We start from the raw sequence: 26,186 nt of genomic DNA, 5'->3' as shown, positions 1-26,186 counted from the left end.
TCAGGAACCCCCCTTGTTATCTTCTGTGCCCATGTCTAGTTATGCTGTAGCCGGGTGAGGGGGAGATGGATGCTCATTGCTTGCTGTTGATTACTGGCCTCATAAACCTTTCACTTACTGAATGATTAAGTCATTTTCCTGTAAAAATAATTAGAAATACAAACAAACAAAAAACACACAAGCACAGCCACAAGGTGACTAAATGAATGAAATACTTTATTTCTTTGCACAATATACTAGAAAAAGCAAGGCACAGAATTGCAGTTGTATTAACAAATAGATGGTCCAGACAATGGACTTATTCTCACCTAATATGAGATCTTCATTTTTAAATGTATTTAATTGTTGCTCCAATCTAACTGTTTTTTATCCTTCTCTTCTTTCAGCTACTAATATGGCATTATTGGCAGCAAATAAGCACACAAGCAAGCAAAGAAAACAAAACAGTTGGCAAAAGCTGCTCATTTTCATTTCTTTTTGATTTCTCTTTTAATCCAGTTGACGTTTTTGATTGTTCCTTTAATCCAGTTGACGTTTTTGATTGTTCCTTTAATCCAGTTGACAATATTTTCATTGAGGAAAGCATATCCTGGTGGAAATTCAGTATGTCCACAATTATTTTTTGGGCCAAAAGAAACAACTCCTCGGAGCTCGTCCTGGCAAATCAAAGGTCCTCCAGAATCACCCTAAGGCAAAAAAAGAAAGAAACATCAAATCTATATTATTGATTGTACTGATTGTTGCCCATTGTTGTCTGCAGTTAGGTGATATGTTTTCTGTTTAAATGGTAATTAGTACAGTATAAAGTAAAAGGCTCCTATATTAAAAATACAATAGCCAACATACAGTACATAATTTTTAAATTATAAACTAAGGCTAGGCTCACAGTGCTCAGTTGCATTGCATAATAAGTCTGCATGTGAAATCACTACCCTTACTATTCTATGGGCCTGTTCACATATCTGTGTTGTGAGTGATCCCGTTACTCTAAAGCTTCGTACACACATACAACAAATATCGTTAGTTGTGAACAACGAACAATCTTTTAATTGACGAAAGAACGACCTAGCTTTTAAAGGTGTGTAACAATCTGATCGTTCGTTAACGAACGATCTGTTCCGCCCGCACGTAACGAACGGTTCAAAACGTACGTTACACTGTAAAACTAACGTTACGCATATGACATAACTAAATTTCTATTTCATACTGTCGGTATGTAATAGAGCATCTAGATAATATAGTGTTGACAAAACATAAAAAAATACACTTTGTCCTGTTAAAATAAAAATTATGGTATAATCATGTAGTACACAACACGTCACTGGGCACAATCATAGAACAAACGTTACATCGCGAGGGGAAAATTTAATGTGCTGTGACTATAAAACGAAGTGCGCATGTCTTGCCTACTACGAACGACCGTTTCTTAAAGAGACTCCGTAACAAAAATTGCATCCTGTTTTTTATCATCCTACAAGTTCCAAAAGCTCTTCTAATGTGTTCTGGCTTACTGCAGCACTTTCTGCTATCACAGTCTCTGTAATAAATCAATGTATCTTTCCCCTGTCCGACTTGTCGGCTTGTGTCTGGAAGGCTGCCAAGTTCTTCAGTGTTGTGGTTCTGCTATGAATTCCCCTTTTCAGGACCCTCTCTGCACACTGCCTGTGTGATATTTAAATTAGTGCAGCTTCTCTCTGCTCTCTTATCTTTTACAAGCTGGATAAATCGTCCTCTGAGCTGGCTGGGCTTTCACATACTGAGGAAATTCAGACAAGGGCAAAGCTGTTTGCAGGAAGAAAAGAGCAGCCTGAAACTTCAGTGCATGAGAACAGGGGGAAAGAAACACACAAATGATCTCATGAGATTCAAAAGGAAGGCTGTATACAGCCTGCTTGTGTATGGATGTATTTTCTATGTGTGGACATACTGTACATCAACCTACTTCCTGTGTTGGTGGCCATTTTGTTTGTTTATAAACAAACTTTTAAAAACGGTTTTTAACCACTTTTAATGCGGCGGGGAGCGGCGAAATTGTGACAGAGGGTAATAGGAGATGTCCCCTAACGCACTGGTATGTTTACTTTTGTGCGATTTTAACAATACAGATTCTCTTTAACGATGCACTACTTTTGCTAACGATCGTCATCTAAAAAAATCCGCCAGGACAGATCTTTCATTTTTAACGATCTAGCTCGTCCATCGGTTGACTTAATGATTGTTGGCTGTTTTTTTTAAACGATCGTCGTTTGAAATGATCGGGGAATGATCGTTTCAAGCGACTATAGTCGCATGTGTGTACGCACCTTAACTTGCTGCATGCAAGCTCTGAATCAATGTCTATCTATGTCCAGTCTCCATTGTAGTTCACACACTGTTTAATACATACGTTACAACACACACCGTGAATGTAGCCTTAAAGGACAACTAAAGTGAGAAGACTGTGGAGGCTGTCATGGTTATTTCCTTTAAAACAATGCTAGTTTCTGCAGCTCTGTTGATCTCTGTGGCTGCAGTAGATGGAATCACACAAGGAACAAGTATGCAGCTAATCTTGTCAGATCTGACAATATTGTCAGAAATACCCGATCTGTTGCATGCTTGTTCAGGGGCTATGGCCGAATGTTTTAGAGGCAGAGGACCATCAGGACTGCCAGGCAACTGGTATTGCTTAAATGGAAATAAATATGGCAGTCTCCATATCACTCTCACTTCAGTTGTCCTTTAACCGACAAAAAGTGGTTTTAAAGCACACCTGAACTGAAAGAGCTATGGGGGCCAACATATTTTTTTTATTTTAAACAATGCAAATTAAGTAGTGATCGTAATCGCCAATAATTCCCATAATTACATTCATAATCATTATTATAAATAGAAATGAAAATTATATTACAATTACGGGTCATAATTACTATTAAATAACATACATACACACATACATACATTTAAAGGAACACTATCAAACTAAGTGTTCTAAAATGACAATGTACAAATAATGTTTAAGTAGCTGTGTAAACATTTTCCTACTTTCTATGTTAAATATCAGAGCCAAAAGCTGTACCATATATACTTGAATGTAAGCCGACCCATGTATAAGCCGAGGTACCCACTTTTCCCTCAAAAACCAGGGCAAAGTGATTGACTTGCACATAAGGCCCCTCCCCAGTATAGCCCATCCACAGTAGACAGATGTCCCGCCAGTACAAGTCAGCGCCCCTCCCCACAACCAGATGTGCCCCAAAGATGATACAGCTGTGTTTCAAGATGCCACTAGATGGCATCATTGATAAGACACACAGTGATTGCCATACAGAAAGAATCCCTGATCACTACAATGCTGACATGTTGCTTGCACACTCTGCTCACAAGCAATGGCACACATGTAGTTTTGAACAGAACACTCTGCACACCATGTTGCAGAGGATGGGGCGCACTGACTCAGCAGGGAGTCAGCTGGCAAGAGCAAGACCACTAGTGCACGATCATTACGCTTCTCTGCCAGTAACAAAACCTGCTCCACCATCCGTTCTGTTCCATTGACTCGCATATGAGGCAAGGGGGTAACTTTCCACTATATTTTTTGTGCTGAAAAATTAGGCTTATATATGGATATATAAGGTAATTCATCGTGTGTAGATTTTAGTTTGGTTGGAATGTCTCATTTGCATAGGTGCATCTCAGCAGTCTGACATGCTAAGAACAGTAACAGTATAATATTTAAGCAGAGTTATATGACATGCCTCTGGTGTCAGGTTTCACACTCTATTACAAATGTTTATGTTGCACATAAGATACATTTCCTCTGCTTTCTGCAGAGAGCTCTCAGAGACAGGCAGCTGCAGTGAGAGCTATCTCTCTCACACAGGGTTAACAGATGTACTGTGTCAGCTAAATTTGTGTATTTGTATATACATGTCCATAACTATAATCTAGTGTGGGAAATGCTTTGGTCACAAATTACGAATTAGCAAAATGATTTAGTGGCTTCTGGTGTATATGTCAATCTTATCAGGGAGTTCATACGTTGATACAGGGCTCATTGCACCCCCACATATATCCAATCCAAAATTACTCTAAATGAATTCAACCTTTTCCTGGATGATTCCAGAATTTATTATTGCATTCCCAACAGCTGTTACATAACAGCAAAAAAAGTGCTTTTTTTTTGCTGCTATGTAACCGCTGTTGAGAATGCAACAATAAATTCTGGAATCATTCATGAAAATGTTGAGTTCTGTTGGAATAATTTTGAATTGATTGGTCTTAATCAATACATACATAAGAGATCTCATACTAATTAGAGGCTCTATTCATGCGCCAAGTATGGAAAATGTTTGGGGATTAAATCAAACCTTTGTATGCATAAGAAATATCACACCGGTGAGAATCTCTATGCATGTTCTGAGTGTGGGAAATGTTTTGCCCAGAAATCAGGCCTTGTCAAACACGAGAGATCACACACTCTTGAGAAGCCCTATAGATGTGCTGAGTGTGGGAAATATTTTGCTTGGAAACCACATCTTGTCAAACCAGAGATACAGTGGGCCTGATTCACAAAGCGGTGCTAACAGTTTGCACGCTGGTGAAAAGCCCTTTATCACGCCTAAACTCAGTTTAGGCATGATAAGTTTAGGTGTGATAAGTCTGGGTGTGATAAGTTTAGGCATGATAAGTTTAGGTGTGATAAGTTTAGGCGTGATAAGTTTAAGCACCAACTGGGTTAGCACTGCAGTGCACAGCTGATCAAAAGTTTTGCGCTAGCAAAGTCTGGTGCACTTCGCATAGAGTTTAATGGCGCTGCTTTGCGTGCGGGACTTTGCACGCAATCTAAACTTATCTAAACTTATCATGCCTAAACTTATCATGCCTAAACTTATCAAGCCTAAACTTATCACACCTAAACTGGCTTTTCATCAGCGTGGTGCAATGGTTATCATGCCTAAAGTCTCTAACTGGGTTAGCACCGCTTTGTGAATCGAGCCCAGTATCTCACATTAGCGAGAAACTCTATTCATGTGCTTAGTGTGGGAATGTTTTACACAGAAAACAGAGCTTGTTTCACATAAGGAGATCCTACACTGGTCAGGAGCCCTATTCATGTGCTGCCTTGGCACACCACCCATACCCGCAACCTTCCGGAGGTAACACATGCCACTGAACGGAAATGGAGGAAAACTTGACTCCAAACCAGGATTTCCTACAGTACAAGCCTAACCTGCTGCATTTCCACATGGCCCTTGCTGATGCGAAGCAGGAATACTTTACCAAGCTCATCAAAGCACAAGCTTCCAACCCCCACCCTCCATTCCCTCTGTTTCTGCCATGGATTTAGCCATCCACTTCACCAACAAAATTGTCTCCATCCATCTGGAAATAGCCAGCCTTTAATCCTCATCTCCCACTCCCTCCCATCTAACTCCTCCTCCACCCTATCCTATCATTGAGGAAGTCACCCACCTACTGTAGACTTCCCATACCACTACTTCACCCCTTGATCCTGTCCTTTCTGACTCAACCCGTCTTCACTTCTTGGATTTGGATTTGGCCCCAGTCCTCACTGCCCTGTTTAACCTCTCCCTATCCACAGGCACCTTCCACTCAAACATCAAGCAGGCAACTGTACTACGCCTGCTTAAGAAATCCTTCCTCGACCCCACACTACCCTCCAACTACAGCCCTATCTCCCTCCTTCCCTTTGCCTCAAAACTCCTGGAGCATCTTGTTCACAAATGCCTTACCCAGTACCTAAATGCCACTCCCTACTTGACCCACTGCAATCTGGATTTTGGCCTGCCCACTCAAGTGAAACAGCTCTCTCCAAAGTGGTGAATGACCTCACCTTAGCTAAAGCTGAAGGCAATTACTCAATGCTCCCCCTCCTTGATCTTTCAGCAGCAGCTTTTGACATAGTGGACCATTCCCTGATCTTCCATTGCATCCAGTCCATGGGCATTCATGACCTCACCCTGGCCTAGATCTCATCCGACCTCTCCAACTGCTCCTTCATGACCTTCTCCAATGGTGAGTCCTCATTCACCCCTAACCCCTTCTTGATTGGAGTCGCCCTAGGCTCAGACCTTGCCCTCCTACTTTTCTCCCTATACACATCCTCTATTGGCTAGGTTATCTCCTCCATGGGTTTTAACTATGATTTGTATGCAGATAACACCCAGATCTACTTCCACACCCCTGACCTATCCACCACTTCCAAGGACAAGGTCTCCTCCTGCCTATCAGCCATCTCCTCCTGGATGTCTACTAGGTTCCTGAAACTAAACCTGGACAAAACAGAAGTTATGATTTTCCCACCTTGACCCTCCCAGATGTAAATGTTACTGTTAACCACACTACCATTCGTCCTACCTCTCAAGCCCTCTGTCTGGGTGTCACCCTAGACTCTGCACTCTCCTTCACCTCCCACATCCAAAACCTCACAAAGTCGTGCAACTTCCACCTCCATAACATCTGCAAGATCCACCCTTTCCTGACCTCTGCCACCACCAAACTTCTCACTCATGCCCTCATAATTTCCTGCTTTGACTACTGCAATGCCCTTCTGTCTGGTCTCCCTATGACCCAAATTGCCCCACTGCAGTCCATCATGAATGTGGCAGCCAGAATTATCCACTCCTCCCATCACTCCACCATGGTGGCTCCCCTCTGTAAATCCCTCCACTGGCTTCCTATCCAGTTCAGAATCAGAATTAAGATACTGTGTCTGGCCTAAAAATCGGTCTACTGAACTTGCCCAAACTACATTTCTGCTCTTACTCAGAGGTACACACCTAGCCGCTCACTCCGCTCCTCCAATGAACTCCACCTGACCGCCCCCACATTAACCAGCCCCATGCACGCCTCCAGGTCTTCTCAAGAGCTGCTCCAACACTATGAAACGACCTACTTCCCCCCATTGGGGTTGCCTCCCCCCCCTTCAACATCTTCAAGAAGGCCCTCAGAAGGCACTTTTCCACTCTGACCTATCCCCCCTTACTGGTGTTCTAAACCAGCAGCTGAACTCTGGTCCCCTACTTTTCGTGTCCCTACCTCTCCCTCTAGATTGTAAGCCTTCGGCAGGGTCCTCCTCTTTGTGTCTCCTACCTGTTCACGCACCTCCATTACCATACACCCATGCTATGGATTTGAGTGAATCCTTGAGTGAACTCGACTTGCCCCATGCTCTCCATGCTCCCAACCAGAGATTGACTGAACAATACCTTGTACTCATACTGTGCTGCGTGATCTGGTTTGCGTGTATTCCTGTATTGTCTTATTGCTGTATGTCACCCCTAAATATAGTCTGTCACCCTAACTAATGTGCAGCGCTGTGTAATATGTTGGTGGCACTTTATAAATACAATAAATATATAAGTCCTGTAACATTACAGTGACAAAGCCTAGTGGGGAGTCGGATATTTGGGCAGTGTTCAAGCCTGTATGAGACTGTGCAACCTCTATTGCTGACTACTTACATATGAAGTTCTGGTAAATATCACCAGCCTGGGGAAAAGGATGCAACTTCTATCTAAGAGGTGCTATATATACATATACAGTGACAATACATGCACAAACTCTCCCGTGGGCCATCATCAGGAGTGAAATAAACAGGTGCAGTGCTATTTACAATAAATAGCGCTGTTTTTTTTTTACTCCTGCTTGTTAGTGGATGATGTGCCTGGAGATGTGAGCCTCGGCCGCTTACTCTGTCTTTTCATGTTTGTTTTATGTATGTATTTTTTTACAACCCAACCCGGATAACCTTCACCAGCCAACAATTACTGAGCATTCGGAAATTAGCTGAGTATAATCTACCCCTAGATATTTCATCTACTCTTGACCTTCTGGGAATTCTAAACAGCAGAGCTACTGTGCTGAATCACTCAGCAAGGCTTACAAAAAGAGACAAGTGATCCAGGATCCAGACTCGCTTTTGGTGCAGAAGACTGTGTTCTCTCCACTACCGAGAATCATACTCGCTAATGTCAGGTCGATATTCAACAAACTAGATGAGCTTCAACTACTGATCAGGACAGAGAAAGACTTTTATCTATCTGCTGCTCTTTGCGTCACAGAAATCTGGCTGTCTGAGCTTATACCAGATTACTGGATTTACACTCTATAGATCTGACTAGGACCCACTTATTTCTGGCAAAACCAAAGGTGGAAGACTCTATATTAATGACAGGTGATGCACAATGTTAAAGTTATCAAGAGAACATGCTCAGCTGGGCTGGAAACACTCTTCATAAACTTCAGACCCTACCATACACCCTGTGAGTTTTCTTCATTTATTCTGGTTGCTTTGTACATCCCGCCACAAACATGCATGCAGCCTGTGCTTCAAGATGCCGTGGATCAAACCATTGGGGCGGAAAGGGGGCACCCCAATTATTTTTTCATCATACTCTTGGATTTCAAAATGGCTATCCTGACCAGAGAACTTCCTAAATAAAGGCAACACGTCACAAGTGCAACTAGAGAAGTTTGATCACTGTTACACTACTACTTAGGACTCGTATAACTCTATCGGCAGGGCAGCTTTGGGGAACTCCGATCCAGGGCCAGCCTTTAATATGAGCGACCGGAGCAGTCACTCAGGGCGCCAGCTCTCAAGGGCGCATGCGCCCTGTTGCCCCTTGCCGCCCCGCTGTCTCTCCCTGCGTCCTCTCCATCTGTAATTAGAGCAGGACTACAAGAACATGGTCGCCGATGTCCACAAATGTGGACAATCGGCAGCCATTTTCCTGAAGCCCTGCTCCAACTACAGATGGAACGGAGGCGGGGAGAGAAGAGGGACGTCGGCGCTGGAGCTTGGAAGTCAGGTGACTTCACAGTCTCTGCCCGGCCTGCTGCCGCAGAAGGGGGGGGGGGGTTGACTGGGGGCATACTACCTACACTGGGGGCATACTACCTACATTGGGGGCATACCACCTACACTGGGGCATACTACCTACACTGGGGCATACTACCTACACTGGGGCTTACTACCTACACTGGGGGCATACTATCTACACTGGGGCATACTACCTACACTGGGGGCATACTACCTACATTGGGGGCATACCACTTACACTGGTGGCATACTACCTACACTGGGGCATACTACATACACTGAGGACATACTACCTACACTGGGGGCATACTACCTACACTGGGAGAAGCTATTGCTACTACACTGGGAGCAACTATGCTACTACACTGGGGGCAACTATACTTCCTACACTGGGGGTAGCTATGCTACCTATATGGGGCAACTATACTACCTACACTGGGGGTAACTATGCTACCTAGATGGGGCAACTATGCTACTTACACTTGGGGCAACTATACTAGCTACCTATACTGGGGCAACTATACTACCTATGCTTGGCTACCTACACTGAGGGCACCTACACATGAGATCCTATACTGAGGGCACCTATACCTGGCTACCTACCTACCTATACTGAGTCTGAGGGAATTTTTTGGGGAGGGACGCACCACAGCTATAACGAGCATTGCAAATTGTTGGTGCTGTATATGGGCCTGTGTGTGTATGCGCACAAAGAGAATGGGAGGCACCAAAATCTGGTTTTGCTCAGGGTGCAGTGGAACCTAAGGCCGGCCCTGCTCCGATCATGCAGTGATACAGCATGTCCCAACATACAGACTAAGACTAAAAACTGTCATACCTACAGTGACCACAGTTATGAAATGGACTAGTGAAGCAGTGGAAAAACTACAGAGCTGCTTTGATTCAACTACCTTGAATATATTCAAATAATCCACCAGTGACATAAATTAATACACTGATGCTGTGACATCTTATATTACCTTTTGTAAACAGTCCCGCATACCCACCAAAAAGTGCATCAGGCAAAACAATGATAAAGCCTGGTTTACATCACATCTTAGGAAGCGACACCTCAATAAAGAAAGGGTGAATCGTACAGGTGATAAAGTTATTTTGTTTGGGGGAGAAGGGGGGGCAGAAGGGGTTTACACACACACATACAGTGGTGTGAAAAACTATTTGCCCCCTTCCTGATTTCTTATTCTTTTGCATGTTGGTCACACTTAAATGTTTCTGCTCATCAAAAACCGTTAACTAATAGTCAAAGATAACATAATTGAACACAAAATGCAGTTTTAAATGATGGTTTTTATTATTTAGTGAGAAAAAAAAAACTCAAAACCTACATGGCCCTGTGTGAAAAAGAAATTGCCCCCTGAACCTAATAACTGGTTGGGCCACCCTTAGCAGCAATAACTGCAATCAAGTGTTTGCGATAACTTGCAACAAGTCTTTTACAGCGCTCTGGAGGAATTTTGGCCCACTCATCTTTGCAGAATTGTTGTAATTCAGCTTTATTTGAGGGTTTTCTAGCATGAACCGCCTTTTTAAGGTCATGCCACAACATCTCAATAGGATTCAGGTCAGGACTTTGACTAGGCCACTCCAAAGTCTTCATTTTGTTTTTCTTCAGCCATTCAGAGGTGGATTTGCTGGTGTGTTTTGGGTCATTGTCCTGCTGCAGCACCCAAGATCGCTTCAGCTTGAGTTGACGAACAGATGGCCAGACATTCTCCTTCAGGATTTTTTGGTAGACTGTAGAATTCATGGTTCCATCTATCACAGCAAACCTTCCAGGTCCTGAAGCAGCAAAACAACTCCAGACCATCACACTACCACCACCATATTTTACTGTTGGTATGATGTTCTTTTGCTGAAATGCTGTGTTACTTCTACGCCAGATGTAACGTGACACACACCTTCCAAAAAGTTCAACTTTTGTCTCGTCGGTCAACAAGGTATTTTCCCAAAAGTCTTGGCAATCACTGAGATGTTTTTTTTAGCAAAATTGAGACTCGCCTTAATGTTCTTTTTGTTTAAAAGTGGTTTGCGCCTTGGATATCTGCCATGCAGACCGTTTTTGCACAGTCTCTTTCTTATGGTGGAGTCGTGAACACTGACCTTAATTGAGGCAAGTGTGGCCTGCAGTTCTTTAGATGTTGTACTGGGGTCTTTTGTGGCCTCTCGGATGAGTTTTCTCTGTGCTCTTGGGGTAATTTTGGTCGGCTGGCCACTCCTGGGAAGGTTCATCACTGTTCCATGTTTTTGCCATTTGTGGATAATGGCTCTCACTGTGGTTCGCTGGAGTCCCAAAGCTTTAGAAATGGCTTTATAACCTTTACCAGACTGATAGATCCCAATTACAGTACTTTTGTTCTCATTTGTTCCTGAATTACTTTGGATCTTGGCATGATGTCTAGCTTTTGAGGTGCTTTTGGTCTACTTCTCTGTGTCAGATAGCTCCTATTTAAGTGATTTCTTGATTGAAACCGGTGTGGCAGTAATCAGGCCTGGGGGTGACTACAGAAATTGAACTTAGGTGTGGTAAACCACAGTTAAGTTATTTTTTTAACAAGGGAGGCAATCACTTTTTCACACAGGGCCATGTAGATTTGGAGTTTTTTTTTCTCACTAAATAATAAAAACCATCATTTAAAACTGCATTTTGTGTTCAATTATGTTATCTTTGACTAATAGTTAACGGTTTTTGATGAGCAGAAACATTTAAGTGTGACAAACATGCAAAAGAATAAGAAATCAGGAAGGGGGCAAATAGTTTTTCACACCACTGTATATATATATATCAGGACTGGACAGAAGGAAAACATAGAGAAATGTGCCCTGTATGTATATAGGGAGTCCAATTCCTCCTCATTTGTCATCACAAGTTGTAATTTGATCTCTCCCCTGTGTCACCTGATAAGCTCATTTGAAAGCACAGGATGTCAACAATGTAGCCATTTGGTTCCAAACTGCTTCTAAGCTAAGTGCTTCAGCCTGCTACCTGCACTGACCCCTGCCTGGATTTTGACTACTCTCTGCTTGCCGCCTGCACCAACCTCTGCCTGGATTGTGTCTACTCTCTGTCTGTCTTCACCGATGTCTGTGTTCACTGATGTCTGCCTGGATTTTGACTGCTCTCTGCCTGCCGCCTGCATTGACCTCTGCCTGGATTTTGACTTTTCTCTGCCTGCCGCCTGCACCAACCTCTACCTGGATTTTGACTACTCTCTGGCTGCCTTATTTGTACAGTTTCACAATTTTTTTCAGTTTATTCATAAATGTAATTAATTTAACAAATACGGTATGTGTTCTAGTCTTTTATTATATGCAGAATGGAATGTCTACCAGGCTTTTATTCTGACATATTTTGGTGAGTTATGATGACTTAAAGAGAAACTCCAACCAAGAATTGAACTTTATCCCAATCAGTAGCTGATACCTCTTTATACATGAGAAATAGAATGCTTTTCACAAACAGACCATCAGGGGGCGCTGTGTGACTGATTTTGTGCTGAAACCCCTCCCACAAGAAGCTCTGAATACCGTGGTACTCTGGGCAAACTGCCACAATGTAACAATGTTCACAGACAGGAAATGGCTGTTTACAGCTGTCTGTAACAGCCAGAACAGCTAGAAACAGCTACATAACCTGCCCACAGTAACAATGTCACCATGTAATACATGTCAGAATGTGAATCTGGAAGAGGAAAGATTTTACAATGAGCAAACACTGACTAAATCACTTATACATAATAATTGTAAAAACGAGGCACTTTTTTTATTACATTATTTTCATGAAGTTCCTCTTTAAAGAGACTCTGTAACCAAATTGTCAGCCTTATTTATTCTATCCTATAAGCTCCTCTACCTGTTCTAATGTGGTCTGGATTACTGCAGCCTTTTCTAGTTGCACTGTCTCTGTAATATAGCTAATATTATTTTCTTTGTCAAGCTTTGTCACCCGGGGAGGAAGGAGCTGCCTCTGCTGTGATAGGTACAAGTTTTACACGCTTCCTGCATGCCCCCTCCAGGGTCTGTGTGTCTTGCTTTGTGTATTCCTCACAGACAGTTTGTGAGGCTGAGGGGGGAAGGGAGCTGTGTGGTGTGTGGTGTGTATATATATATATATATATATATATATATATATATATATATATACATACATACATACACACGGACAGATAAAGTACAGAAGCGGAAGACTGATTCGGTATCCAGGTCAGGGATGGTCGTAGTCAGCCAACTTCGCTATGCTGGAACTACGCATAGTTTTACGCAATTATGCTTCGCCAAACTACGGCTTCGAAATCAAATAATCGCTTCGTATGCATTTTGTAGAATACGCGTTAAAATACGCAATTACGTGTAGTGCGAAGTGTAGTGTATGTGGATGCTTATGCCTGTATTCAGAAAATTTTACGCATTAATTCCTCCTTAGCTGCTTATCCCGGGAACTCTTCTATGCGTACATTCCCCTTTTCAATGCGTAAATTTGTAAGCATACAATTGTACGTGGAAAAATAGACGCGATTAATGCATACGTAGTTCACTACGCAATACACATGTTAACTACGCATAGTAAACATAAGCTACGCATAGTGGTACTTCGCTACGCGTAAATTCGTAAGCGTAGTTCTGCAACGTCACCTACGAACTATGATGCGTAGATGCAAACTACGATGCGTAAATTCGCACTGGCGTAGTTTCTGCTCATCCCTGATCCAGGTACAGGCAAAGTTGGCAACAGATAATCAGATGGGCGGAAGTACCAAATCAGAGAACAGGAGAGTAGTCAGGAAAGCCAAATGTCATAACAGGTTACAATAATGTATCACAGTCCTAGTCTTAGGTGTGAGGTCCTTGGTCTCAACACCTGGGATCTAGTCTAACAGATAAGCAGTAACAATGTAGAATCTCCTAGTCTTAGGTGTGAGGTCCTTGCAGGGCTGGTTTAAGCAACAATGGGGCCCCAGGAAAAAATAAACCTGCCCCCCCCCCCCTCCCCAACAGATACCCCGGAACAAAAATCGGCATTAAGGGACCTTTTTTTGCAGCTGGTATAGTCAGGGTGTGAAGCCCCAATCGGTCGGAGCTCCACATTCTGGCTACCCCAGCCTGCATAGGGGACAAGGGGTTAAAAAGTTTCAGGAGGGGGGACCCCACATAATTTTTTTTTAAAAAATTCCCACACTGTAAACATAAAAAAAATTGGGAAAATAGGAAAAAATGCAAGGGATCTTCATACAGCCATATTGCGACTGTATAGCGATCCCTGGCCAAAGCGCTGTGGCTGCGTATGTATCCCCTGGAAACCCCGTCAGGAAATGTATTGCTCTTTCTTTTGATGCATGTAAAATTACACTACTGTTAGGTTTGCTACTGAAGGTGACATTTACGGCATTTAAAAGTATACTTTTTTCCTTTGAAACTTTAAAATTGATTTTCTCAAAAACTATAAGGTCTTTTTGAAAAATAGTTTTTTCCTCTTAGTCCCAATGATCGCCTTAACATGTCCTGAAAATTTAGGGTTTCTAGCATTTAAGGTGGATTTGCTATTAACCATTAAAGTCGGCAGGTTTTTAAATGTGTATTTTTTTTCCTTTGAAACTTTAAAATCGATTTTCTCAAAAACTATAAGGTCGATTTGAAAAAAAAAATTCCTCTTGTAGCCACTGGGGGCCCTGGGGCAGTTGCCTCCTTTGCCTCTATGATAGCGCCGGCCCTGGGTCCTTGGTCTCAACACTTGGGAACTAGTCTAACACATAAACAGTAGCAAGCAATAGTACTTTAAAGCTATCAATAGAATCTGACTCAGTGTGAATTCCCAACTCCGGCTGGTTCTAACACACTGTGGGTTCTGACTCAGGTCTGAGCGCTCACACGTTAATGTTTGCAACAGCAGTCCTATATATACTAAAAGCGCTCCACAGCGCCGCCCCAGTCACTCAGCCAATCCGGAGCATAGCTGGAGTCAGCTGATCGGCATGATCAGCTGACTCCCCTTCTAGCAGCATAAAGGTCCTGTCGCCTGGCGCGCGTAGCTCTCCATCTGTGTGCACTAGAAGGACCAGGCAAAGCAGCATCACGCTGCTGCACGGCAGCAGCCGCCGGCTGGGACGCGGAGATAGCCGCCATGCCGCTTGCCCATGCGGCGGCATCTCCGCTATTCATTACAGTATATTTTTATTGTGCAAACCGGACAGTACAGATTCTCTTTAAGAATTGGAGGTCTAAAATTCTTGAAAAAATGTATTACTTTTAACTCATAATTCCAGACAGAAATAGACTGCCAGGGAGCTTAACCGCTAAATTAGAAGGCCGTTTACTGTAATGTAAAATGCAGAAAAGCCCCATTAACCAATATGCAGTAATTTTAAGCCAATCAGAATATTTAAAATGAATAAGCCAATCAGAGAATGCGAAAATTTCCACCTAAATCCGCTTTTTCTGATTGGCTTATTAATTCTGAGTCTTCTGATTGTCATAAAGTGACCTCATATTGGTAATGCAGATTTTCTGCCGAATTAAGCAGTTAATAGCACAGCCCACGAAGATGCTAGAAACATCAAATTTGCCAAATTTGCAGATTTGCGAGGTATGTTAAGAAAAAAAATGGGAACAAAAGGGAAAGAAAAACATTTTCAAAAAGACCTTGCAGTCTTTGAGAAAATTGATGTTAAAGTTGGCAGAAATTTCTGTGGAAATGTTCAGCAAAAAAATCTGCATCGGAATGCTAAAATCAGTAGCGGAAAGCGGAAGTGGTATTGGTAATCGGTAGTGGTTGAAAGCGGATTTTTTTTTGCAGAAGTTATTACGAGCTGTAATTATGAGATTGTAATAAGCATCCCTGGTGGTTCAAATCTAGTTATAGGAATCTTCTCAAATAAACAGAAGTATTATATACTCACATTGCAGGTAGTTTTTCCTCCTATGGCATCCAGAGTGCACATCATATTTTTGGTGATTTCATGACATCCCCACATGTCAGCACATGCCTCTCTACTTATAGCAGGCAGGCTGACTTCCAATAGCTTGTCTGACCCGCTGTTTGGCGCATTCCTGGTTCTGCCCCATCCTGCTGATTCACAAATGGTCCCAGGTTCCACATCACTGAATGTTGTTGGCAAATTCAGAGGTTTCACAGCACAGTTTAACGTTGCTTTACCAGAGAACTGAAAGAAGAAGTTTTGTAAAGACCTGGCTCAGGCAACAAGTCAAATCGCTCTAATAACTCTGAATCTATCCATTTTAAACATCACAGTTATAGAAAAATCTGAGAACTTGCTCAAGTCCCAAAGTATACATTCTATTTTGGAATTATAGTAGTGCCTGTGCTGCACTAGCCTGGAGCTATATTTAATGAAAACATATTTGTTATATTCAAACATTGCTGTTATTTTGGAAGTCAATTCAATGTAATGTATTAGTGTGCTAAAGCTCATGTCTAGGTTTGAGCAAGTTTGCCTTCTCATCCTACCCTCAAACAAACTTAAAGCTTATCCTTACAATCCCCCTTTTATTTGAAAGGTGTGCGTGTGTGTGTGTGTGTGTGTGTGTGTGTGGGGGGGGGGTATTGCAGTGGCATAGCCTCATATGAGTGTCACAATCCATCCTGTTGACTCTGATTGGAAGGGAGACATGGCTGGAACTAAAGATTTCTTACCAGTATAGTGAAAGATAGGGGTAAGGGGTTGTGATGTGGTCCATTGGCACTGTGGTAATGTGACAGTGAAATTCTTGAGATTCTTGGGAAAAAAATGCAGAAGCTCTTGAGGTACAGGGGTTGTACAGTGTAGCAGACAGTGGTGCTTGGAAACAACCCGATTACGAATTTGAGTGGTTTTGAATACGGCTTCACCTACTTCTGATTTGATCATAATCAAAATTATGAATAGGAGTTCCAATTCGAATGCGGTTACAAATCGGAATTACACATTATTTCCGTAACAATAAGTCTGAATCCATAATTCATTTAGTGGTTAATAGCAAAGCCCCTGTATGTGCTAGAAACAGAACATCCAAATGTGCAGGGCATGTTAAGAAGAATAGTGGAAAGAAGAGGAAAAAAAAACTAAAAACACCTTATAGGTTTTGAGAAAATCCATTTTAAATTACTCATTCTGTGTGTGCAAAATGTTTTAGCCGACTTTAGCAGTCAATGCTAGAAACACCAAATTTGCATGGTATGTTAACGTGGCAGTGGGAGCAAGAGGGAAAAAATGTTTTCAAAAAGACTTAATCGTTTTTTTTTTTAAATGACGTTAAAGTTAGAAGGAAAAATTAGCAAAGTCACAGCGCTAAAATGACAGGTAATGTATTCACATATATATATATATATATACATTTTTTTTATATGTTCAGTGTGTGGAAAATGTAAAAAAAATGATGTGGGGTCCTCCCTCCTGAGCCTCTTTAACCCCTTGTCCACCATGCAGGCTGGGATAGCCAGAATGCGGAGCCCAGATGTGTGAGGCTTCGCGCCCTAAGCTTTACCCGTCTGCATGGCTCATGGTATGGGGGGCTCCAGGAAAGAGGGACGACCAAGCCTTCCCCTCTCCCCTGGATCCCATGTCAAATTAATGGACAAGGGGCTCTTCCCCACCTCCGGTTCCACAGGAGGAGGTGGGGGCCGACAACACCATGGAGGGGGGGGGGTTATGGTGGTGTCTGGGAGTCCCCTTTAAGGAGGAGACCCCCAAATGTAATCCCCCCTCCTTGGAGAAATGGGTATAAGGGTACATAGTACCCCTTACCCATTTTCACAAAGGGTTAAATGACATAAAAACACAACAATGTGTAAGTCATTTATTACTCTTAATTAAAGTGAACCTCCAGACTAAAAATCTACTCAGCAGCACTGAAAAGGGTTGGTGTTTCTTTAACAGTTTCACAGCATCAGAACTTTGTTTTTCTTACCCAAGTCTCATTTTTACCTGCACAGAAAAAAACTGCTCGGGCATTTTCCCATGATGCTGTGCAAAGCATGATGGGATTTCTGATGTTGTTGTTCTCCTTCTGCTGTTTTGACACAAATTTTTTTTTTTTTTAATTTGAATTTGAAATTTGAAGCATATTGCGCGCAGCTGAAAGGGGTGATCACGACACAGGACAGTTGAAACTGTGTCTCATGCTCCCTGTCACCTCCTTTCAACCAAAAAAATGGCTGTCCCCACGAAAAAGATGGTTGCCCCATGAAATCACAAACATTCGCCTGTTATTTTAAAACAGGATGGGTAAGAGACTATATTACCTACAGTATCTATTTTAATTAACATAACTAATGTAACTTAATAACAGTATGTTTGTTTAGGCTGAAGCTCTCCTAGTCTCCTTTAACCATAAATACTTACCTGTACCTTTAAAAAAATGACCACATGCCAATATCCTTGGAAATGGTCCCATGCCAATATCCTATAATCTTGCGAGCTTGGTAAACTTGATTGAAGATCTCCGCATACCCACGTCACACACCACTGCCCCTCGTGCAGCTCTAGCTTTACTAAGTATAACTAGAGCTAAAGCATCTTTAAGTTTTGGCTCCAAGGCTCCCCAATGAGGATCCTCCTGATCTTCTCCTGTCTCCCAGATTTCACCATGAATTCCCCCCATGGCGTCATCGACCCCCACCTCCTCCTGAGGCAAAGGAGGTGAGGAAGAGCCCCTTGTCCATGGATTGGACAAGGGCTCTGGGAAGAGGGAAGGCTTGGCTGCCCCTCTCCACGAGAACTCCCCCCATACTCCGGACCATGCGGGCTGGTATAGCTCAGGGTGTGAAGCCCCACGTGTCCGGGGCTCCACATTCTGACTATCCCAGCCTGCATGGGGGACAAGAGGTTAAAGAGGCTCAGGAGGGGGACCCCACATCATTTTTTTTTAATTTACCACATTCTGAACATATAAAAAATACATTTATATACATGTTGATACATTATTTATCATTTTACCGCATTTAAATTGCAACTTTTTTACTCTAATTTTAATAAATCATCTTGCTGCTTTTTTTCTAACTTTAACATCGATTTTCTCAAAAACTATGAGGTCTTTTTGATTTTTTTTCTTCTTGTTCCCACTGTTCTTCTTAACATACCCTGCAAATTTGAAGTTTCTAGCACTTACGGGGGCTGTGCGATTAACCTCTAAAGTCAGCGGCCGCTGAAACATTTCCCACACTCAGAACAAGAAATTTAAAATGTTCTCAAAAACTATAAGGTCTTTTTGAAAAAAAAAATCCTCTTGTTCCCACTGTCCCCTTTGAACATACCCTGCAAATTTGGAGCTTCTAGCACATACGGGGGCTTTGCTATTAACCACTAATAATAGCACTCATAATTCCGACTCATAAGCCAGAGTTATGCGTCTTATGCTGCAGCTGATCATGGATGCCGATTCCGTAATTGCTCAAATCGGCCTGTAATTACAGGTTACCCGTAATTACGAAGTTGTAAGTGATGAGCACCACTGCTGGCAGCACCAATTGAAGCCAAAGGGGCCTTGGATGTGATTCTGCCCTATGGACTGTCTGGATGAATGTTAAGGTCATGTGACTTGAAAGATAAAGACATTTGTAGGAGAGAATATGGTGGATTTGGGTCACAAATTTACTGACAGTCCGGAGTGAAGGTAGGTGGAAAGAAGGTATAAGTAAGCTTCCACAACTGCAGAGCATGCAGTGGAGTAAAAGGTGTTAACTTAACTGTTCATTGGTGTGTCTCTGTCATAATGGCTACCCACAGTGTCAGTGTTCCTGTGACTTGCTGGCATGTAGCAATGTTCCATGAGAGACAGGAGTAGATATACTGGAAGAGGAGGGATTGTGATGGCAGGACAGGTAAGACAACCTTTTGCTTACTGCTGAATATTTTTTTGGGTGTGGGGGAGGTGGCAGCAACCTAATTGTGATGTAAGGGTTGAGAGCTGTCAGTAGGAAACCCTATTCTGATAAAGCGTAGTGGGGCTACAGGCAATATAATATTAATGGGGAGGAGGGTATCAACTGGAATCTTAAAACTGCCACGTTTAGAATCGCTCTCTCTTCTGCAAAACAATCATACTTTTCCTCCCTCATATCTTCCCACTCGCACAATCCAAAGTGCCTGTTCAGCACTTTCAACTCCCTTCTCTGTCCTCCCCCTCCTCCTCCTTCTTCATGCTTATAAGCTGAAGAATTTGCAACATACTTTACAGATAAAATTGCCAAAATCCGTAGTGTGTTTTCCATGCAGACATTAAACTCCATCTCCACTCCTCTTGATGATTGCTCTCTTTCCAGTTTCTCTCCACTCTCCGAACATTCTCTCCCCTCTCTTCTCCAAATCCCATCTAACCACCTGTTCTTTGGATTCTATCCCATCACATCTCATTCCACAGCTATCCACATCCCTCATCCTTGCCCTAACATTGCTGTTTAACCTATTCCTCTCAAGAAGGCTGTTGTAACACCACTACTTTAAAAACATTCTCTAGACCCCACCGAAGTTGCCAACTACCGCCCAGTGTCACTTCTCCCATTTGCATCTAAATTACTTAAACGCCACATTCATGCTGAGCTAATTCAGTATTTATCTGCAAATTTTTTGCTTGATCAGATCCAGTCTGGCTTCCGGGCAAACCACTCCACAGAAACAGCCCTCATCAAAGTAGCCAATGATCTCCTCACAGCTAAATCCAAAGGCTATTATTCCATACTAATCCTTTTAGATCCGTCATCAGCATTTGACACTGTTGACCACACTCTGCTCCTACAGATCCTTTCATCTAGAGGAATAAAGGACCTCGCTCTCTCCTGGATATCTTCCTACCTCTCTGGATGGTCTTTCACTGTTTCTTATTCAGATCAGGCCTCGTCTTCACATCCTCTGTCTGTAGGGGTACCTCAAGGCTCTGTTCTCGGTCCCCTCCTCTTTTCCATCTGCTTGCGCGGCCTTGGTAACTTAACTCATTTGGTTTTCAATACCACCTATATGCAGATGATGCACAACTGTATCTCTCGGCCCCAGACCTTAACTCCCTCCTCATACGGGTTCCCGACTGCCTGTCCGCTATTTCCTCTTTCATGTCCTCACGCTTCATAAAACTTAATATGATTAAAACAGAACTAATAGTCTTGTCCACCTCTTTGCCTGATATTACAATAAATGTTAATAACACGTCTATAAGTTCAGTTCCCAAAGCACGGTGCTTAGGGGTAATATTTGATTCTTCTCTCTCATTTATTCCTCACATTAACTCCCTAACCAGCTCCTGTCATCTCCAACTCAAAAACATAGCACATATCCGACCTTGTCTCTCTCATGACACAACCAAAATGTTAGTACATGCTCTTGTTATATCTCATTTGGACTATTGCAATATATTTATTGGCGGACTTCCAACTAACCGACTAGCACCACTCAATTCTGTACTGAACTCTGCTGCTCGACTCATTCATCTCACCCTTTTACTTTTCCTCTGCTGCTCCTCTTTGTCAAGCTCTTCACTGGCTACCAATTAACCAGAGGATCCAGTTCAAACTCTTAACCCTAACCTAAAAAGCTCTCCACAGTCTCTCTCCCCTGTACATCTCCTCACTAGTCTCCAGATACCAACCCAACCGCAATCTCAGATTTGCACACAAGCTTCTTTTATCCTCTTCTACAATTGCCTCCTCACATTCACGTGTACAAGACTTCTCACGTGCCTCACCCCTCCTCTGGAATGCCCTTCTACAGCACATCCGCCACTCTCCCACCTTTGAAATCTTTAAACGATCCCTCAAAACCCACCTCTTCCGACAAGCATATTCTCTAGCTTAGGCCATGCACCCTTCAACCTCACATGTACATTTACTCCTTACTAAATAACCTAATTATGCACTGCCTGTACATATACTGTATACTTACCCCACCTCTTGTTTCCACCCCATTCCTTTAGATTGTAAGCTTGCAAGGGCAGGGCTCTCACATTTTTGTGTCATGGAATGTTATTAATTTAATTGCTTGCACTCTGGTAGACATTTATACATTTTAGTCATCATGTTAAATTTGCTATTGTAATCACCAGTTCTGTATTTTGTACCAGTGTTCATATTTGATGTATATCATTGTCTGTATCATTATGTATCCCTTGTTTTGTTTTCTTACATTGTACAGCGCCATCATGGAATATGTTGGCGCTTTATAAATAAATAATAATAATAAACATGCATCAGTTCACTATCATGATGAGCCCACTCTCTTCAGTGAATTATACCCTGAGTGCAGACTCTGCAGTTTTCCTGTCAGGGCTGTTAGATGTCAGATGATGCTCCATTCATTGCTATGGAGCATCAGAGGACTTGTGCCAAGAGGAAAAAAAAGAGAGAAGAGGATGCATAATTAATGTGATCTCTTGCCTGGAAAACCTTTAGCTAGCACTAGGCTAGCAAGTGCAAGTGTCCAGCTCCCCCCGCTTGCCTGTGATCCCCCCCGACCCCCCATTAATACATTACCCAGCCAGGATCCAGCGATCGCGCAGCCTTCCCGCACAGCTCCGGGCTCTCTATGGGGAGGATCGGGTTTGCGCATGACGTCATGACGTCGGCGACATCATGACGTCATGTGCGATCCTCCCCATAGTGAAGACCATAGCTGTGCGGGGAGATTGCGCTGATCGCTGGATCCAGGCTGGGTAATGTATAAACGGGGGAGCAGCGGGGATCGGGGGGGTGCCAGACACTTGAGCTAGCTAGCCTAGTGCTAGATAATGGTTTTACAGGCATGAGATCACATTAATTTTACATGGGGGACACACACTGGCAAAATCTCCTGAGCGGCGTAACGCTCAGGAGGTTAATACACACTCTTTTCCCCATGAATGGAAATATTGTGATTCCGTGTCCCTTCTTAGTGACTTCTATACAATATATGCAGTTTCATGTCACATGCCAAGTCATCATGTAAATGTAGAACCAATCAAAATGTTATCATGGGCTAACTGTCAAAAAAATGAGGCATTAGGCTATGCAGGCCCCTCCTCCTCCCATCCCCCAACCGCAAGTGCAGGCAATTAGCAAAAAAACTCCACTTTCACTGAGAAAAATGTCCCTGGCACCTCCCCCTACCATGCAATAGAGCAAGTAGCGGGCACATATGTAATGCAGAACACTCCCTGCTGCCGTTCGCCAATCCCGATCACATGACCCTCATAGGGTTCAGAGACCAAGGGGACCCCATGCTATCATTTGTGCAGTGGTGTCCCTATTAAGTCTAGTTATGCTCCTGCCCAGTTACCATATAATATATTAAAATGTGGAACTAATTTCTAGCAGAGGCTTGTTCTGAAGCACCAGATGAGGCAATAAGCCCTGGGAAAGTTTGCCCTGAAATGTATGTTACTTTAAGGCACATTTTATGATTTCTAATCAGATAAGGATACCTTTCCTCACTCCAAACACAGAGATCCCAGGGCAGCAGCAGTTTCAGGAGAAGTATTGAAGAGTACTTGTGTGGTAAGTGTCTGGCGCTATTTGAGAATAGTGTACTTACCTGTACAAGCTGGACATCATTATCAAATGTTAATTTATTATAGCGAGGATGAGGACGCCACTTTGACACTTGCAACCTCTGTACATATTGATCTTCTTTACTCAGGGAGTGGAGCCCCAATTTGATTGTCGTGGCAGAATTACTAAAAAAAGAAAAGTATTGTAAATTGATGTCTTTAACCAGTTGTCGGAGCAGCGACATTATATCTACGCTTATTGAGACTTCATCTCAGCGTGCATGTCTTTTGACGGTGCCCAAATTACTGACTGAACGCTGCTATAGCCGTAATTTACATTAAGGTGCCTGGTGCCCACAAATTTCCTGCACCATTTAAGCCTGTCTCCAACAAAAGACCCTGTGACCCTTTTTAGAAAATAGATTTTAAAAATTGAAAGAAAATGTTTTTTTTTGTTTTTTTGCTAAAAAAAATTCATTTTGCAGAATTTAAAAAACATTTTTCATTTATATTTGAAACCGCTTGCCGCCTGCGTCACAGGACTGCCTAACGCCGAACGTGTAAGGTCCTTGGGGCGTGGTTTGGGGATTTAACACTGCGGTCCTCAAGTGGTTAAAATCAATCTTCTTGTTTTTTTTGTTTGACTTTTTTTTTTACTTGTTCCCACTATTCCTTTTACCATATGTAGCAGTTTTAGTGACAATAGTAGCATGCATGACAGTTTTGCTATTAACTCCTAAATTCAGCATGTAATTATGCAAAATTACATGAAATTATGCAAAAACATCTGGGAATATGCCTAAAGAAAGGGACTAGATCCCAAAAAGCTTGCATAATTTAACTCTATCAGCAATTAAAAGGTATTACTTTTACAAAATGTTATTTTCTACCTACATGAAATTACACAAAATTACAAATATATTTTGTGTCAAATGTTTAAATCGTTATTACATGTGGCTGCAATTGAGAAATGTAATGCAAAATTTTACGTAATTGTTATTACGATCATCACTACCTATCACTCATTCAAATATCCTTATAACCTCAAAGTTCAAGAAGGATTCAGTTTAACCACTTTGCATTCCTGGGTTTTTACCCCTTAAAGAGAATCTGTACTCTAATATTCTTACAATAAAAAGCATACCAGTCTATTCCTTATTTTATCCTGTGCCCCTCTGTGCTGTTTCTGCCACTCCCTGCTGCAATCCTGGTTTGTAATGAACAGTTTTAGGCAGTGTTAACAAACAAAATACTGGCTTCTAACCACAGTATCGTAACCTGAGAACTAGCTTACTGTGTGACTCATGCAGAGCTTGGAGGGTGTGTGTAAGGCTTCTGCCAATGACAAGCAGTACTGCACATTCCACACATTCCAGCCTCAGCCCGACAGACACGACAGGGGAAAGGAGATAAGATTTATCACAGAGACAGTGCAAGTAGTGTAAGACAGGCCACATTAGAACAGGTAAAGGAACTTATAGGATAGAAGAAATAAGGCTTAACATTTTGTTACAGAGTCTCTTTAAGATTTCAGACAATTTTGGTGTTTCATTTGTTAGACCTAATAGGGTCACACGCGCACCTCATTTTTAATGTGCATACGTTTTAACATAAATGTTCCCTCTTCCCGTTCAATAGTTATAGGCAAATGGGTAAGTCAATGGGAGTTTACTGTGGACCAGTTATTCTTAGAGTGTTAATACAATCATATGTCATTCATGATTGAAACCTTAATTTTTTTTAACATCTTATAAAAAATCAACAGACAACAATACAAAACTGGTATTATACTAAAAAGGAAAAACATTGGGGGCGTGACCAAAATGGTGCCATAACAAGACATGTTGAAGAGAGCTCCACTGCCTGGCCTCATCTTTAACAACCCTAAGCCATTATTCAGGCACTTTTCTGCACTGCTAATTACCTCCCGGCAAGTGATCACAGCACTGTGTACACTCTGAATCAGTTGTACAACCTACTGGTGCCAAGGCCTGTGGATGAAAAGTCATCGACCAGCGACACACAGGTGGCGGGCTCAGCCAACCCAAACATGTCGCAGAGAGATTCTCTCCATACAACAGTCTGGGAATGTCACAGAAAATGTCCAAGATGCAGAAGGACAAAGGAGAGAAAAATAAATCACTGGAGCGGCACACCTCCACCACTGCTCTACAACGAACAAGCAACAGAGCCAAGCTAGGTAATAAAGATACAGAACCTGTGGATGATATCTCAGATGAGTCTGCACAACCACTGAACCCCTTTAAAATAATGGAGGCTATTAAACTATGCAAGACCACACTTATCTGGAAAATGGAGTGCTATTTATTTAATTTAATTTATTTATTTAAGTATTTATATAGCGCCAACATATTACGCAGCGCTGTACAGAGTATATATTGTCTCTTCACTAACTGTCCCTCAGAGGGGCTCACAATCTAGTTCCTATCATAGTTGTATGTCTATGCATGTATCATAGTCTAGGGCCAACTCAGGGGGAAGCCAATGAACTTATCTGTATGTTTTTGGAATGTGGGAGGAAACCAGAGTGCCCAGAGGAAACCCACAACGACACGGGGAGAACATAAAAACTCCTTGCAGATGTTGACCTTGCTGGGATTCGAACCGGGAACCCAGTGTTGCAAGGCAAGTGCGCTAACCACTATGCCACCGTGCTGCCCCGTGCTATGAAGATGGCTTAAGTTTTCTTCAGCAAGATGTTAGCCACCTCCGTGACCGCACCAGCAAAGTGGAGCGCAGAGTATCGGAGATGGAATACACAGTCCACGCATACTCAAAAGTCATACCCAGCAAGGAGAAGCAGCTCAAATACCTGGAAAACTGTGCCATTGATGCAAAAAATAAAATCAGGAGCCACAACCTGAGTCTGCAAGGTCTC

General features: G+C 42.4%; 1 protein-coding gene across 2 annotated transcripts in view; it reads right to left on the bottom strand.

The window, feature by feature from the left end:
* Positions 1 to 256: 256 nt before the first annotated feature.
* LOC137528058 (granzyme A-like) overlaps positions 257 to 26,186 on the bottom strand; it is a 66,802-nt gene continuing 40,872 nt past the window's right edge. For both annotated transcript variants that reach the window (XM_068249309.1, XM_068249299.1), the window contains exons 3-5: positions 23,332 to 23,473; positions 15,739 to 16,002; positions 257 to 686 (exon numbers count right to left, since the gene is read on the bottom strand). In XM_068249309.1, the coding sequence (XP_068105410.1) occupies positions 468 to 686; positions 15,739 to 16,002; positions 23,332 to 23,473 (625 nt within the window). In that variant the 3' untranslated portion in view covers positions 257 to 467. The remainder of the gene's footprint in view (positions 687 to 15,738; positions 16,003 to 23,331; positions 23,474 to 26,186) is intronic.

The sequence above is a fragment of the Hyperolius riggenbachi genome, chromosome 1 (assembly GCF_040937935.1).
Source record: "Hyperolius riggenbachi isolate aHypRig1 chromosome 1, aHypRig1.pri, whole genome shotgun sequence".
Taxonomy (NCBI): domain Eukaryota; kingdom Metazoa; phylum Chordata; class Amphibia; order Anura; family Hyperoliidae; genus Hyperolius; species Hyperolius riggenbachi.
Note: the sequence above shows the minus strand (reverse complement) of the source record. Positions and strands in the feature narration are given on the sequence as shown.